Source organism: Leptosomus discolor, chromosome 2 (assembly GCF_034619465.1).
Source record: "Leptosomus discolor isolate bLepDis1 chromosome 2, bLepDis1.hap2, whole genome shotgun sequence".
Lineage (NCBI taxonomy): Eukaryota > Metazoa > Chordata > Aves > Leptosomiformes > Leptosomidae > Leptosomus > Leptosomus discolor.
In genome coordinates, this window is record NC_141392.1 from 86,287,952 (window position 1) to 86,303,832 (window position 15,881).

Genomic DNA, 15,881 nt, shown 5'->3' on the forward strand with positions numbered 1-15,881 from the left:
ATCCTGCCATCCAGTTAGTTGAATTCCCTATCCTATATGGCTCAAAATAAGTTGAGAACATTTAACATTAAAATGAATGTGTGCAGAAGAGTATGTGTTCTTTCTAGACTTTGTACTTTTATGGAAGAAGTGGGAGTTTTAATTCACTGTGGCTTGGGAGATTTCAGCATGCAAAAATTGTAGCTTTTGCCTCTTTGGAGTCTGCAAGGAGCCAGACCTCTGTAGTGCCCTCAGTAAACATTGCTGTCTCTAAAGACTATACAAGGAGTGTAACTTTTTTTTTTTTAACAGAAAGTTGAGGTAACTTGATGGATAAGGGCATGGGACGTGAGGTACAGTTGCTACTCTAGTAGTTATCTTTCATTCATCCTGAAAATATATTCTTCAGCTAGAAATACGTGTATGACGTCTTTGCTTTTTCTGAATCCTTGTGGGTCGACCCCAGCCAGCAGCTAAGCACCCGCAGAGCTGCTCACTCACTCCTCCCACCCCACCACCCCTCAGCAGGGTCAGGGGAGAGAATAGGAACAGCAAAAGCCAGAAGACTTCTATGAAACAAGTGATACGAAGGCAGTCACTAACCAGCTCCCCCAAGCAAACCAAAGTCTAGCCAGTCTCTAAGTGACAGCCACCTTGGAAGACAAAAATCAAGACCCCCCTTCTTTCTCTGCGCCCATTCTTACTGCTGAGCATGGTGTTCTATGGTAGAGAATATTGCTTTGGCCAGTTTGGGTCAGCTGTCCCAACTGTGTTCTCTCCCAGCTTTTTGCTCACTCCCAGCCTGGTTGCTGGGGAAGGATGGGCAGAATGGGGGAAAAGAGAAAGCCCTGATGCTGTGCCAGCCCAATTCAGCAATAGCCAAACCATTGCTGTGTTCTCAACAGCACCACAGGGGCTGCTGTGAGGAAAGTTAGCTCCCTCCCAGCCAGACCCAGTACAGATGTAAAGGTAAAAAATGCAATTGCTAGGTATTGTTTTTTGAAACTATAGATAGAGAGAAATGTTATGTGAGCTTCCTAGGCTGGGTTTTCTTCCTAGCTGAGGGAAGCACTGGCCATTGTTCTGAAAGAGACAAAATGAGTTCCAAGTTTAGGGCTTATATAATTTTTGAAGTATTTTTATGTTGTTAAAACATCCTGCTACACACAAAGGTTGGGGTTTCACTTGCCTTTGGCTGTTGTGAAGATGCAGAGATGCTTCTGATACATGACACGGGCTTATTCTTTGAAAACTTCTCACCCTGGCATTTTAAGAAAAAGTAGCAGTGCAATAATAGAAAACTGGCTTAGGTGAAATACACCTCATTTAACATAATAAATATCCTGTGTTTAGCACTAACCTTATGTCGTTTATTTCTGTTTTCTTTTAGAGCCTCTTGTCCGTCACCCTGATTTTCGCTTGTTTGCATGCATGAATCCAGCTACAGACGTTGGAAAGAGAAATCTTCCTCCAGGAATAAGAAACAGGTAGGAAATATTGATTCTGTAACAAAATACTTAGTCACTGTCTTTTTCAGAGTTTAACTAGCTTCGTGAGTTGAGCCAGTGAAGAATGCCTTACTTGAAGCCTGAAGCTGTAAGTCTGAACTCAAATTAACTTCCTGTGAAAGGTGGTTACCACATCATGGTGAAGGTTTTTCATGAAGTAGCATCAGGAAAAATACTTCTGTAAAGTTGCTGAGCATGAGCAACTGGTCTAGCAGTAGCGGAGAGTGTTGTCACTGGGAGCAGGGGAATGATCATTCTTTACAGTTAAGCTGTCAGTGCCTGGGCATGCTACTGCAGCAGTTTATTCTCCTGATGGGGGTAACAAAGACAAGTGCTTTATGTCTGTTGAGCAGCCTTCCTCTTGATAACTTGGAAGTGTTGGTGATCCTTGCGAAAATCTGTATATCCAGCCTTGTTCACTCAGAAGGAAGGCAGTTTGCATGGTGGAGCAGATGTGTGATATGCGAAATATTTGATGTGTTATCTTCAAGCATTTAAGCTGTGGCTAGAAAATTTGGAGTTGTGACAAATCCATTCTTCAGTACTACCTGTTCCTGAATGCAAAAATCTCCTTGTATTTGGTGCAGTTTCCCTCATGAGTGCCAGAAGTCACACCTGTAGTCCCTTACCAGACTCATAAACGCTGTGCAAGGCTGTAGAGATGCCCTAACTACACGTGACTAGTCACTTGCAATTATTTATGGCAAAGTGAGTTTTTATTGCTATGAACTCTTCTGGTTTAGTAGTGAAAGGAAAGAAAGTGAGTGTAATATAGAAGAAAGAAGACTTCAGCTTCAGTATGGCTTGTTACATAAAAATGGATTTATGTTTGCATTTGTGGAAAATATCCACCCCTCTGAAGTTAATGGTATTGCTCGGTTGTTTTGGGTTTGCTGCGGTGTGTCCTGAGCTATTGTTTGCAGTTATAATGCATGGTATGGAAGGGCTGAAGACTCATATTCAACACCAGATGCAGATATACTGGACTAACTAACAGTTAGAAAATATGTTCATTAACTAGAGCTGCCAGTGTAATGTACTAAACATGAAACACTCTGACATATGTAAAAATACTCAGAACTTCACTGAGTACATGTTTTGCTGCTAATTTTCCTTTGCTTGTTGTCAAGTTTTCTCATTTTATCGTTGCTGAGCTGAATACTTGTAAAAGTAGAAAACAACCTGGATATGGTAGTCCTGGATATGCTAGTCATAACACGATTAGAATGGGTGATATCTCATAGAGTCCACTTTTTGAAATAGAGATAATTAGAGAGTCCACTTCAAAAAGTGCTCCTGCTGTCAGTGCTCCAGTGTCCAGGCTGTAACGTTTGGATATCTATTGCAAATTGTTTAGCATTGTAATTTTAAAAAATACAGTCCCATAGTTCATTTTCAGTCTACTAAGTTAAAATAGTTTAAGATTAATTACTTGAAAGTATTAGTATTACCTTTTTTTTTTTCATTACTCTGGTTCTTGAGTCTATAGATAGTTTGACAAGTCAATATTCTGCTGCTTACAGAATTTTAACTTTTATATACCATGACAATTGTATATAACATGTTTTTTTTTTTTTTCTAATATGGTCAGATGTCTAAGTGTTATGGATTGATTTGATTCTTATAGGTTTACTGAACTTTATGTAGAAGAATTGAGAAATGAAGGAGACTTGCAAGTTCTTATCATGGATTATCTAAGAAGCTTGAACGTGAACAAAAATACAGTACAAGGAATTGTGAAGTAAGTTGGTTGTAATCTCTTTAAATCCTTGATGGAATAAGTCACAGAAAGAAAGTATGTAACCGTAGTCTGTGGTTCAGCTGCTTTAGGAAACACGATAACGCTGCCTAAGCAGCAGTTTACATAACCTTAGGAAGCGGGAGAGTGTAGACATCCCTCCTCTTCATTCTGAAGGTTTGTGTACTTGTGAGGAGGAGATTTACTTTTTCTTATTTGGAATTGCTTTCTTGGTGGCACCACTTAAAAAGCATTCTTGTTGCAGTCCTCTTTCCTATCTGAGAGACTAAAATGGTTTGCTTCTGCAGCTTGTACCAATGAAGTCTTGTGTCTTTATCAAGTTACTTTCCCCTAGTTTAAGGTGTGCTATCTCAGTGCGTTAACCTGAAGAACTGTTACATGTTTAGAATACTTAGAGTTTATAGTCATTCTCTGTATATCAAGCACACTCAAAAATATGGTTCTAAAATATTCTATTGCTTTGCTTCACTGACTATACAGATGGCAGAGTTTGGCATAGCTTTCCTAACCTGGAGCTTTTAGAAAAAATGACAGTTGGAGATAAACTGAAGTGTTCCTACTTTGGGTTTAATTCCTTAGGCAGTGGTCTGATCAGTAACAGAACTATGTAACTTTTTATTTTTGCAGCTTTTATTTATCTGTGAGAAAGGAAGCAGAAACAAAGCTGGTGGATGGAACTGGCCACAGACCTCACTATAGTCTCCGAACACTTTGCAGGGCATTGAGATTTGCATCATCTAATCCATGTAGCAGCATACCGCGCTCGCTGTATGAGGTGATTACCCATGCTGGGGTTTGTTTTATTGTGTATTCACTACAAAGACTGTTTGGGTAAAGGACAGTCCTCTCTAAGTGCAGTATTGAACAGAAATTATTCTTAAATCTGTATTTTTTTTTTTTCCTAATGATTTTTCGTTTTATCACTGAAAATAATTCTTCTTCTTAGGGCTTCTGTTTGAGTTTCCTGACACAGCTTGACAGAGTTTCTCACCCAGTAGTTCAAAAGCTAATTTGCCAGCATATAGTCTCTGGCAACATCAAAAGCCTTCTCAAGCAGGTAGGTAACTAAGCCTATACAGAGCTGTTTAGTATTCGGAGTAGAATTTATTTTGAGTTGTCTTCTCTGCCTTTTTCCTCTACATTTCCTTCTCGCAGTCCTGTTTTTCGTGTTATAAAGAACTAGAAAAAAAATTTTAGTGCTACTCCTTCGTAATTTTTTTTGCTTCTGCCCGAAATGTCCATATGCTAGCTAGTTATTTGTTAATTTGAAAAAATATGTAAGTCTGAATAATTACAGCATTGTGGGGTGTGGGCAGCTTAATACAGTGACTCCAACTGTAAAGCTTTCACAGATTTTTGAGGAGCTTTCACAGACTTTTTATTTTTAGACTCTAAATGCAGAACATATGGATATGAAGCAAACATCTGTGCTTTGTCTCTAATGGGAAGGGAAGAATCTCACTGTGCTGGGAGGCCAGCGTGAGTTTTCAATGGGGGACTGGGCAGGTGGGATAGAGAACACAGTTGTAGGCGCTAGGTATTTGTTTCAGAATAAAACTCTTCATGTTAGAAAATATGTATGAATACATAAGATAAAAGCCAATTTCCTGCTTGGAAGTGTACTTCAAAATTCAGTGATGGGACTCTTGAGACAGTTTTATCTTCATGTCAGTGGCAAAGATTCCTGCTTCATGACCTTGAAATAATCTGGTCAGGCTTTTCCTGTAATCTGCATTCCGTGTGACAAGGGGACAATGCTTATTGCAGGAGTGCTCTGGGATTAATTTAAAATGACTTCTTGGAGAATATGTTACAGTGGTGTAACAGTAGTTGCCTTCATTAGCAAATTGAAACTCATTTGTATAATCTGTTATTTCTGTCATGTCTCCTTAGCAAATACCAAAACCCCAAGGAGGGAGATTTGTACTTATAGAAGGATACTGGATTTCAGCTGGGGATAAAGAACCTACTGTAGATGAGACTTATGTGCTAACCCCTTCAGTTAAGCTTAATCTGAAAGACATTGCCAGAGTTGTGTCTGCAGGGTAAGTCTGTTGCAACTTTTCCATTAAAAAAACTAAGTTAAAGATGTTTATCTGGGCCTGGAGTGTTGGTGCCTGTCTGGCCTTTATTGTTTATTACGAGCAACATCCATTTTCCTTCTGCTTTACGGTTAACTTTCATTACATGTGTATTTCTTGTCTCCTTAAACCACTTACTGCCATACCTAGTTTTATTTAAATGGTAATCTAGAAATTTGCAGTTAGAATAACCTGCTTATTTCACACTGCCATGTAAATCTTCATGGGTAGCAGTTAGCACTCAGGAGTAAAGTTACTTACATTCCCCTGTAAGTGTATGATCTTGGATACTCCAAGTGAGTTAAGTGGTAATATTTTTATAATACAGTTTGGTGATGTAGATCTGTGAAAATTTCAAATAGTGTTGATGTGTTGTATATGAGAACGATGTGGCTCACGCTTCTAAACCACTATTTCGGTTATCCCTTTTAGGACTCATCCAGTACTGATCCAGGGAGAGACCTCTGTTGGTAAAACCAGTTTAATTCGCTGGTTGGCTGCTGCTACTGGGAATCATTGTGTGAGGATTAACAATCATGAGCATACTGACATCCAGGAATATATTGGCTGTTACACATCGGATGCCTCTGGGAAGTTGGTATTTAAGGAAGGTGGGTGGGCATATTATATTAACTACAAATTCCTGTCTCACTTCACTGCTTTTTTCTTCTTTTCTGCTTAACTTGTCCGGTTTATTACAACAGAGGGATGACCTGTCGTAAAGTTAGTAGTAGCATATTAACAATAATCAGTTCTGTGAATTTCAGTGAATTCTTAAGAGTTTGTGTTTGCCTCATCATACTTGTCCTATTGGACATGAAGATAATTCAACAACTTAAACAATACTGTTGCTTCTGTCTCTGAGTGAAAACCGGTTGCTAAAAGTATCTGAATGCCTGCTTCTGTTAGATTTAGTTTGTTAGGTCTTTAACTAGGACTTTTTCTGTTCCCTCCAAGGCATTCTCATAGATGCAATGAGAAAGGGTTACTGGATTGTTCTAGATGAGTTGAATTTGGCTCCCACTGATGTTCTGGAGGCTCTCAACCGTTTGTTGGATGATAACAGGGAGCTTTTCGTTACTGAGACCCAGGAAGTTGTTAAAGCTCACCCTCGCTTCATGCTGTTTGCTACACAGAATCCTCCAGGACTCTATGGTGGCAGAAAGGTCTGTATAATCTCTTCCTTTGAGTAACTACGACTGGAGGGAATGAATGTATCTCGTACGTAGAAGTGCGATGTGGAAACTTTCTGATGAGTAGCACAGAATTAACGTGAAACTCTCAAGAGGTAGAGAGTTGAGGTGGCTGTAGGCTAGCTTTTAGTACAGCTGGGTTTGTTTAGGTTAGTTGCTTCTTTTGCAGATACCAAATTTCAAATTCATTTTGAGTAGCTGATATTTAAGTGCTTTACTGAACTGGAGTTCATTTGTATTATATTTGACTCAGCATTTCTTGCTCAAGAGCACTGCAGAAGAGATTTGACTTAGGCTGTTGATGTCCAGTTTGTACTGGTTTTGGCTCGAATAGTTAATTTTCTTCATAGTGACTGGCATGGTACTATGTTTTGGATTTGGGACCAAAACAGTGTTGATAACACATAGGTGTCTTAGTTACTGCTGTGCAGTGCTTGCGCAGACTGAAGGCCTTTTCTGCTTCTCATACTGCCCCGCTAGCAAGTAGGCTGGGGGTGCACAAGAAGTTGGGAGGGGTCACAGCCAGGACAGCTGACCAAAGGGGTATCCCATACCATATGATGTTGTACTCAGCAGCTAAAACTGGGGGGAGAAGGAGGAAGAGGGGGATACTCAGTGTTTGTTTCCTCAAATAACTGTTGCACATGACAAAGCCCTGATTTTCCTGGAAATGGCTGAACGCCTGCTTGCTGATGGGAAGTGTTGAATGAATTCCTGATGTCGCTTTGCTTGTGCACATGTTTTTACCTGTGAAGCTGTCTTTATCTCAACCCACAAGTTTTTTCACTTTTACCCTTTCGGTTTTCTCCCCCATTCCATTGTAGGAGGAGTGAGCCAAGTGGCTATTTGGTGCTTAGCTGCCTCCCGCAGTTAAAGCACACCACGTTTTAAAGCTCTTGTTCTCATCCAGACTTTCTTTCAATGTTTAGGTGTATGTGCTAATTTGATGCTATGACACTATCCATATTTCCTTTGGATGTGTAGGGGAAGATATATAACATGAGGAGTATCAAAGGAAAAAGTTGAAGCAAATTGTATGTTCTCATATTTTAGGTTTTGTCCAGAGCCTTCAGAAATCGTTTTGTGGAACTGCATTTTGATGAACTGCCAAGTGCTGAACTGGAAACCATCCTGCACAAGCGGTGCAGTTTGCCACCTTCTTACTGCAGCAAGCTCGTCAAAGTCATGTTAGATCTGCAAGTATGAAAGTCTTTCTTCTTTTTGTAGAAGATATGCAAACGTATTTCAGCACAAAGTAATAGAAATTCCTTTGAGGTGGGAGTTGTTGCTAACTGGCAGATACTTAAAAACCTAAACCATAATTGGTGGAAGGGAACCCACCAAAGTACTTAGTTTAGTGGTTAAGATAAAGAATAGGGAAGATAATGTCAGATTTGAGATAAAGCTAGCAGCAAAAAAATTAATAACCACAGGCCTTGGGATTTAATGTGTAGAATAATCTCTCGCTCTGGATCCGAAGTACAGTATTGGATTTGTAGCTGTCCTTGGGGCATGCTAAGTTCGGTGGTATTTTTAAGCAATAATTTTGGATGTGTTCTGACACTCCTGGTGTATAACAAGCATTTAACGCTTAGTATGTAGCTAAAACTATCTTGTATTTAAAAGCAATTGCAGCAGCACAAACCAGAGCACATTTCAAAGTGCTAATGTATGTTTTGGTGTAGAACCTAATCTTTTGCTTGGATTTTGTTTTATTCCAGGTACGTATTTTCTTAGTATTTGTATTTGTTATTATCTATGTTATTTTGTTCCTGGTACCTATCAAATACCTGCTTAAAGGTAATTTCAGTTCGGGAGTTTTGACTGTACTAGACTTTTTTTTTTTTCATACAGTTTGTTTGAAGAAGTGTCACATCAAGGAGCTCTGATTAGCTTTGCTTTAAGTGTTTGAACAGGTTCGTGAAAAAACAGCTTGTGTTTTGTTCTTCTGACAGTCTTACCGCAGAGGTTCGACGGTGTTTGCTGGGAAGCACGGGTTCATTACCCTGCGGGATCTGTTTCGTTGGGCTGAAAGGTACAGATTGGCAGAACAGCTGGAGAAGGAGTATGACTGGCTTCAGCACTTGGCAAATGACGGTGAGCCCTGCTACCTCGGGTTTTTAAAGTGTCTGTAGAATTGCTTTCTAACTCTAGTTCTTTAGTATCAATTTTTTGTTGCTGATTAACCAGGTAATAATTGCTTTCTCTCATCCTCTTTTTGATAGGTTTTATGCTTCTGGCAGGCAGAGTCAGGAAACAGGAGGAGGTGGCAGTTATTCAGAGTGTCCTTGAAAAACACTTCAAGAAAAAACTGTATCCTGAGTCTCTCTTCTCAGGGGAAAGTGTCAAAAAGCTATTGGGTGAGTTTCCTAGAAGGACCACACTGGTAGTTCTCTAGATGCGACTACAGCTGATGGATTGCTTTGTGTTGTGCAGCTAAATCCTCCACGTGGATGTCGGTGATGAACAGAGATTTTAATCATATTGTCTGGACTCAAGGGATGAGGAGACTTGCCATTTTGGTGGGACGAGCCCTGGAGTTTGGTGAACCAGTTCTGCTGGTGGGAGACACTGGGTAACCTTGCTTTTTGTGATGCAGTTCTTTGTAGTGCTGCACCAGCCACTGAGTCAGATGCAAAATAATTGTGTGGGCTTCAGTGCTTCTTTGATCTGGGATGTTTGAGCCTCTGTCATGGCGGACTTGCAACTGTTGTTTTTCCCTTTTGAGGGGAAGCAATTGCATCTCTTTCAGCACAAGTCTTTAGTGTGATTATCTGCATTAAGTGTAGCTGCATATAGAAACTATATAGAAAGTAGTAAAATCGAAATGAGCTGACTTTTGTCCCCACCTTTCACGAGGTGCCCTGTAGAATCTCACTGTGCCTCACTGGAGAGGCTGCTTTTGGGGAATTGTGACATTTTTCTGTTTGAGAGCACATTCACTTTACATGTTTTAAGATCTTGAATATAGCCTTGCTACTACTTCTCCCCCTTGCCACTGCCTCATATGCTGTAAAATGCTGTGAAGGAGGTCGTGGAAGTAGATGCTGTTTGCTTCTTGTGCTGATTATAAATTTGGAGAGTAAATTTTTGTAGGAGAGAAGGGAAGAAAAATGCAAGAAAAGGGAGAAGTAAAATTATTTAGGAAATAAAAGTATTTAGGTGAAAATTATCTAGATACTTGGCAGTTTATTCCTTTAGACTTAGGCTTGGTCTAGACATGTAGCACCTCCAGTTTAATGAAATGTTAGGCTCGTTGAGTACCTGTAGAGGCAGGCTGAAATAAATTTGACTTTGAACCTGCAGAAATTGATCAATGCAGATATTGATTTAAATTTAATTAAAGGCATCTTGTGCAAGTCAGCAACAGCTGTTGTGCTAAAAGTGGCTTCACTTTGAATACATTTCATTCAAGGAAAGGAGCAGAGGAAAATTTGCGCGCTGGGTCTTTGCCTCATCTCTTGTCGATGAAAGTATGAATCCTGTCCAGAGTCAGCTGATTGGGGTTTTTTTTTATTCTTCCCTTTCAATTAAATTACTTCGTTGCAGGTGTGGTAAAACTACCATTTGTCAGATCTTTGCAGCCTTAACAAATCAGAAGCTATACTCTGTGAATTGCCACTTGCATATGGAGACTTCAGACTTCCTGGGAGGCCTACGACCAGTCAGACAGAGGTCAAAAGACCAGGTTTGTCTTGCATCAATAATAGTATGGATAGGGTGACCGTGGAAGCAAAAAGTAGCAATTATTAATGACTTTGCACTTCCTTTTCCATTTCTTAGGAGGAATCTGATGGTTCTAGGCTCTTTGAGTGGTGTGATGGACCTCTTGTTTTAGCGATGAAAGAGGAAGGGTTTTTTCTCCTTGATGAGATTTCTTTAGCTGATGATTCTGTACTAGAGCGACTTAACAGGTATGTCTTCGGTGTGTTAGCATTAAGTATCCCCAGTGTGTCTATTCGTTATGCAAACACGAGCAGGGTAAATCTAGCTTCGTTTAGGCACATTTGTTTCCTGGCCTGGGTGAGCTTCTCTCTTAATTGTATAGTTCTTGTCGAAAGGGAGAATGACCGAAATAACTGTGGCCTTGTTCGTATTTCAACTTCTGTGCCAGTTTGCTTTGTTTTTCTAGTTGTCACCCATCTGACAGAGTTGCTAGTTTTAGTCACAGTAATACTTAGGCAATTTTTGCTGTTCGAAATTTTAATTACAGCTAGGGGGAAAGATAGTACAGTAAGACAATTTGAAACAGCCTTGTCTTGCCTAAGTCTTGATTTCTTAACTCACCTGGAAAAATAAAAGGTACTTCATTTGGAAAGCAGATATGTATGTGTTTTCTTGACATGTGTTGGTACACTAATTATGTTGGGTTTGAATGCTTTGCTTGGTGCCATTACTTTCCATTTGGCTTTATAGTGCTGCTACAGACTGATCTGCACTCAAATTGTATTTTTTTTCATGGACAAAAATAAGATGATGAAAGGATTTGCTTTATTCAATAGCTCATGTCCCTGGATAAAGAAATTAACATAAACCCTAGTTTAAACAGTATCTGAAGACAGTTTACAGCGTGAATCATGTTGGAAAATAAAACTAAAAGTAAAATCTCCAGTTTACCGTCTGCAATATTAACATTTTCAGTCTGTCAGTGAGCTCTTGAAAATGATGCATCTTATCAAATCCCAGAAACAAAATCTAGTTATGGAAATAAATAGACCTCTTTTGTGTAAATACATAGTAAAATATAAATTTCATTTTGTTATCTGCTTGCAGCAGTATCCCTCATTTTAGTCTTTTCCATTACAGTGAGGTGACTAGCAGCTGTTTGTTTCTACCATATTCAAACCCTCTCTGTTATGAGTTTTTCACTGTGTCATTGAGGTTCGTTTTTCATAAAGTTCAGTTAACCTCTGTCGGTTTTGACAGTGATACTAAGGAGTGTCTTTCTAAACAGGTAACAGGTGAAACTTTTACACCTTTTAGTGCGTGGTGAAGTACAGCTAATAAAACAAACAGTCCCCCAAAATCACAAAAGCCTAGTAGAGTGCTTCTCAGATGTATAGTCTGTCAGCTTGAAGACTGGTTCTTTGTACAGATTTCTTTATCTAGCTCCTCCGAATACAAATTTTGCCGTTGCTTTTGTAAAGATTGCTGCGAGATACATACTTTATTTTGTAAGTTTTTTGACAGATTAGTTGACTGAACCTTATCAACAAGGTTGGGAAGAGTCTCCTTCTGAACAAAATCAGAAATGTTCTCAGCTGGGGAGGGTGAACAGATTTGAAATTTTTAATACAAATTCTGGGGCAATGAAAGTTTAATCAGGCCAATTCATGTGATTTTCATTTTTAGTTGACCTTTTGAAGTGTGAAACGAAATTTAAAATAAATTTTTTTAACTTCTCTGTAGCGTTCTTGAAGCTGAAAAGACATTGGTACTTGCTGAAAAAGGTGGTCAAGATGATGAGGAGAACGAGGTAGAACTATTAGTTGCAGGAAAGAAATTTCGTATCCTTGCAACCATGAACCCAGGAGGCGACTTTGGGAAAAAAGAGGTAAATGTCAAAGCAGCTGGAAGTACAGCATGCATCTTCTGGTCCTATTGACGGTGTAGTGATTGGAGGTGCAGTGTGAAAAAGCATCATGCCACTTCTGGCATCCAGTGCTTCCTAGTAGGCATCTATTTCATCGCTCTAAAGGAGGATTAGGATGTGTCTGTCTTCCATCCTGTGTGCTGTCATTTTGACAACGTAAGTCAATACTCAGCAGGATGTCAAAGAAAACTTCAGGCCTCTAAATACTCTAGGTAGGCTTGATATGTGGAATACTTCAAGTACAGGAAATGTGGCTCATGAAGCAAAAATCCAGCTCTAACATGACTCTGGAATAGTGTTAAGTTGCATAATAGACTGTTTTCCCTAATACTCTTGAGAAAGTGACAGTCATCTTGTCATTGTCGGAGAATATGAACATCACGTTCCAGAAGACCTTTCTTATTAACGGAAAAATAAATAAAATCTGTTTCTAAAGTTTTACTTTAAGCCACTTAAGACAGGTTAAAAAACCAAAACAAAACCAAAAAAAAACCCCAAACTGAACAACCAAACAAAACGTTTAAGTAGATGGGAGATAGGACTTAAAAAAAAAAAAAAAAAAAAAAAAAAAAAAAAAAACCAACAAAACAAACAACAAAACAAAACTATAAACTCTTTTACCCAAAATAAGGTGGGTACTCCATTTAAAGTGGTTTGTGCAGTACGGAACAACTCATTGTAAAGCCATGTGTTTAAAGGGGATTTATTTCTGCGTTGCATTTGCGCTAGTGATTTTTTTCTTGGCTAATGCAGCCAGAGGAAGAGAGGAATTACAGAAAAGAGCTGTAATTGAAGGCAAATTTCCATGTGATAGTTTGCTTCTGTAAGCAAAGGGAGATTACATATCCATTGTTTGATACATGATGTCCTAGAATGAAATGGAGCTTTGGTGTTTGCAAACCAGCTCTGTTTCTTCTCATATTCTTTTGAACTTCCTTTATCAGCCATTTCCTGCATTGATGCCGCTCCTAGAAATCTTAAAATCCTCATTCTCTCAAAGATTTTGTTATAAAGTGGCCCTGTCAAAATTAGAAGGAAAGGTCTAACTTGGTCACTTTATTTATTGTTTGCAAGCACTGTGGCTACAAGGCTGTCAGTTAACTGTGACCTTAAGTAATGTGATGTAATGTAACATGAATTGCTGTGTCATCCTGCTTGGTTGCAGCTTTCTCCTGCATTGCGCAACAGATTTACAGAAATATGGTGTCCACAAAGCAATGGCCGTGATGATTTGATACAGATTGTGAAACACAATCTTCATCCAGGATTGTCTCTGGGTGGAATAAATCATCAAGGTGCGTATTTCCTTGTGTATTCAAACATTGCTAAAAAAAAAATGAGTTTGGAGGCTGCTAAACTTTCCTCAGAATTGACACCACTGTGTCCCTTTCTTGTAAATACATCTCTCTGAGGATGGTTGTAAAATGTTTTGGACTTGGTTCTTCCCTCATTGTGTGTGTTATGCCTAGCCAGAAGTAAGATCAAGGCTGTATTTACTTCACCATCCAGGTAATTGAATTATCCCCAGCCCTTCAGTGCCCAATCTTAGTTTCAATGGAAGGTGTTGAAAGAACTGCCACTTTGTTTTCTGGCAGCAGCTTCACTGGATTCTGTCTTGTTACTTGAATTTAAAAGGATCTGTAACGACAGCACAGGCATGGACTTACTCTTCAGTTACCCTGGCTGTTAGGATATAGAGGACTCACCCATGTTGCTTATGCATTACACCTGTATCTACTTCAGTGATGCTTTTTATGCAACAGTGTAGTAGATGTGACCAATAAAATCATTTGATAAGTCCCTTGATTTTGTTACTCTCTTTTCAGGCGCAGGCATAGCAGAGCTCATGATGGACTTTGTTGAATGGCTGACCAACCAAGAGTTTGGTCGTCAGTGTATTCTCAGTGTGCGAGATGTCTTGTCATGGGTTAGTTTTATGAACGTCATGGTAGAGGATGAAGAGACAAATTCTGCCAAGGAATATAGCCTTCTTTACATTTCTCCAATGATGTCTTTTATCCATGCTGCGTGTTTGGTATACATTGATGGAATCGGATCAGGTAAGTTTTCAGTGCTCATTTGGTAGCAGAAAATATGAAGCTAGGTATTTGTATTAATATTTTTGAGTAGAATGCAAACAAAATGCTTTGGGGTAGCATGGAACTCTTCTGGGAGATGTTTTCACTTCCATTTAACGAAATCCTGTGCTTCATATGCCTTTTTTGTGTTTCAGTAGCAAGAGTTTGAATAATACAGCACGCTTCAGTAAATTAGAGTTAGTACTAATAATATTAAGGCAGCTAACACCCAAATTAAGAAAGCCAGTGGTTTTTATTGAGTCTTCTGAGCTGGTATGGTACTTAATTACATGATCACGTATTTTTCTCTCTCTCCCACCCCACATGTTAGCATCTGTGTGCTAACCTGTATCATATGCATAGCTCGGGATGCATCTTTGCATGTTTGGCCACTGGCCCAGTTGATAAATAGGAGATATGGGAGTGGGGAAAGAAAAGCCACAAGAAATGCAGGGAAAGAACTGGGCGGGGGTATGGCAAGGAGTCAGGATGATAGTGATGGTAGAAGAAAGGGGCTTGGAAATAAGGTGTCTGTAATTCTGTTGCTTACAGATGGTAAATAGCACTGGAAGCACTGGCAAGCAAAAGCACTAACATGAAATACAAACCTGAAACAGAATACTGCATAAAAGTGGCATCTGTGAAGGACTTGAGTTTCTTAGTCATAAGGTGAACGTGCCTAGTTATGTTTGCGAAGCACGCTTAACTTTTCTAATTACAGGTACAACTTCCTGCTCAGCTGATACGGCTTTATTAGCTCGTGAAAAATGCCTGACGTTCTTGTGTGAGAAAATGAGTCGATTCCTTGATCTGACTGATTATCAGAAGAATGAACTAAAGATTTATGACAGAACAAAGGAGAAGGAGTTTGTGTGGATGGACAACTTTATGGGAATCCACCCCTTTTTTATTCCAAGAGGCAAGAGACCTTGTGGGAGTGGGTGGATGTTTGTTTTGTGGTTTTTATTACCAATAGCTCTGTTATTCACTAAATCTAGGTAGGATACCTGAGCTGTTACAGAACAATTTATCGTTTCTTCTCAAGCTTTAGAAAAATGCCTTTTCTGCCTCCAAGTGTTTTGATTGCAACTCAGTCACATGTATTAAGACACATCTGCTAGTTGCTTTCTTTGACTTCTTAAAATTACTGACTAATGCCTAATTTTAGTAGACCTTTTTTGTTCTAACAAAGCTTCTTTAATTTTGAGTTGCGGTCTGTCGCTTTGCATGGTTAGAACGTCTACTAACTTCTGCTAACTAAAGCTACAGCTCGTCCTGACCCTTGTGTAAAGGATGGGAAGTAGGCGTCCAGGGTACAACGCTAAACAGAATGCAGGCAGATGCCCTGCCTTGCTTTAGCCTCTCAAAGATTCACTGCAGTTTTTGCAAAATTATTTAGTCCCTTCATTTCAGTTCTTCATGTGACTAATTAAGGCAAATGGAACTATCAAAATACTGCTTTCTACCCTTAAAGTACAGTGACAGGTCTAAAAAGTGATGACTATGAGCTTTCTAGTTCAGCTGGTTTTTGATACATGGAACTGCGTTCCTAATGCTGTGTTAATCATTCCTCTTTGAACGCTTTGATATTCACAGATTGTGTTAGTCATGCATAAAATTATACAAGGTAGTGGCTTTTTGTCAATCGATTAGTTTCCCTCTGCTAATTAGATCACACAAGGAAGGATCT

General features: G+C 39.3%; 1 protein-coding gene across 1 annotated transcript in view; it reads left to right on the forward strand.

The window, feature by feature from the left end:
• MDN1 (midasin AAA ATPase 1) overlaps window positions 1–15,881 on the forward strand; it is a 101,640-nt gene that overhangs the window by 26,782 nt on the left and 58,977 nt on the right. The window contains exons 19-35 of the mRNA XM_086460460.1: window positions 1,370–1,466; window positions 3,115–3,228; window positions 3,874–4,021; window positions 4,193–4,303; window positions 5,140–5,291; window positions 5,760–5,938; window positions 6,285–6,493; window positions 7,574–7,720; window positions 8,476–8,617; window positions 8,746–8,880; window positions 8,957–9,095; window positions 10,070–10,208; window positions 10,304–10,434; window positions 11,930–12,074; window positions 13,279–13,408; window positions 13,940–14,173; window positions 14,913–15,110. Coding sequence (XP_086316586.1) covers window positions 1,370–1,466; window positions 3,115–3,228; window positions 3,874–4,021; window positions 4,193–4,303; window positions 5,140–5,291; window positions 5,760–5,938; window positions 6,285–6,493; window positions 7,574–7,720; window positions 8,476–8,617; window positions 8,746–8,880; window positions 8,957–9,095; window positions 10,070–10,208; window positions 10,304–10,434; window positions 11,930–12,074; window positions 13,279–13,408; window positions 13,940–14,173; window positions 14,913–15,110 — 2,550 coding nt within the window. The remainder of the gene's footprint in view (window positions 1–1,369; window positions 1,467–3,114; window positions 3,229–3,873; window positions 4,022–4,192; window positions 4,304–5,139; window positions 5,292–5,759; window positions 5,939–6,284; window positions 6,494–7,573; window positions 7,721–8,475; window positions 8,618–8,745; window positions 8,881–8,956; window positions 9,096–10,069; window positions 10,209–10,303; window positions 10,435–11,929; window positions 12,075–13,278; window positions 13,409–13,939; window positions 14,174–14,912; window positions 15,111–15,881) is intronic.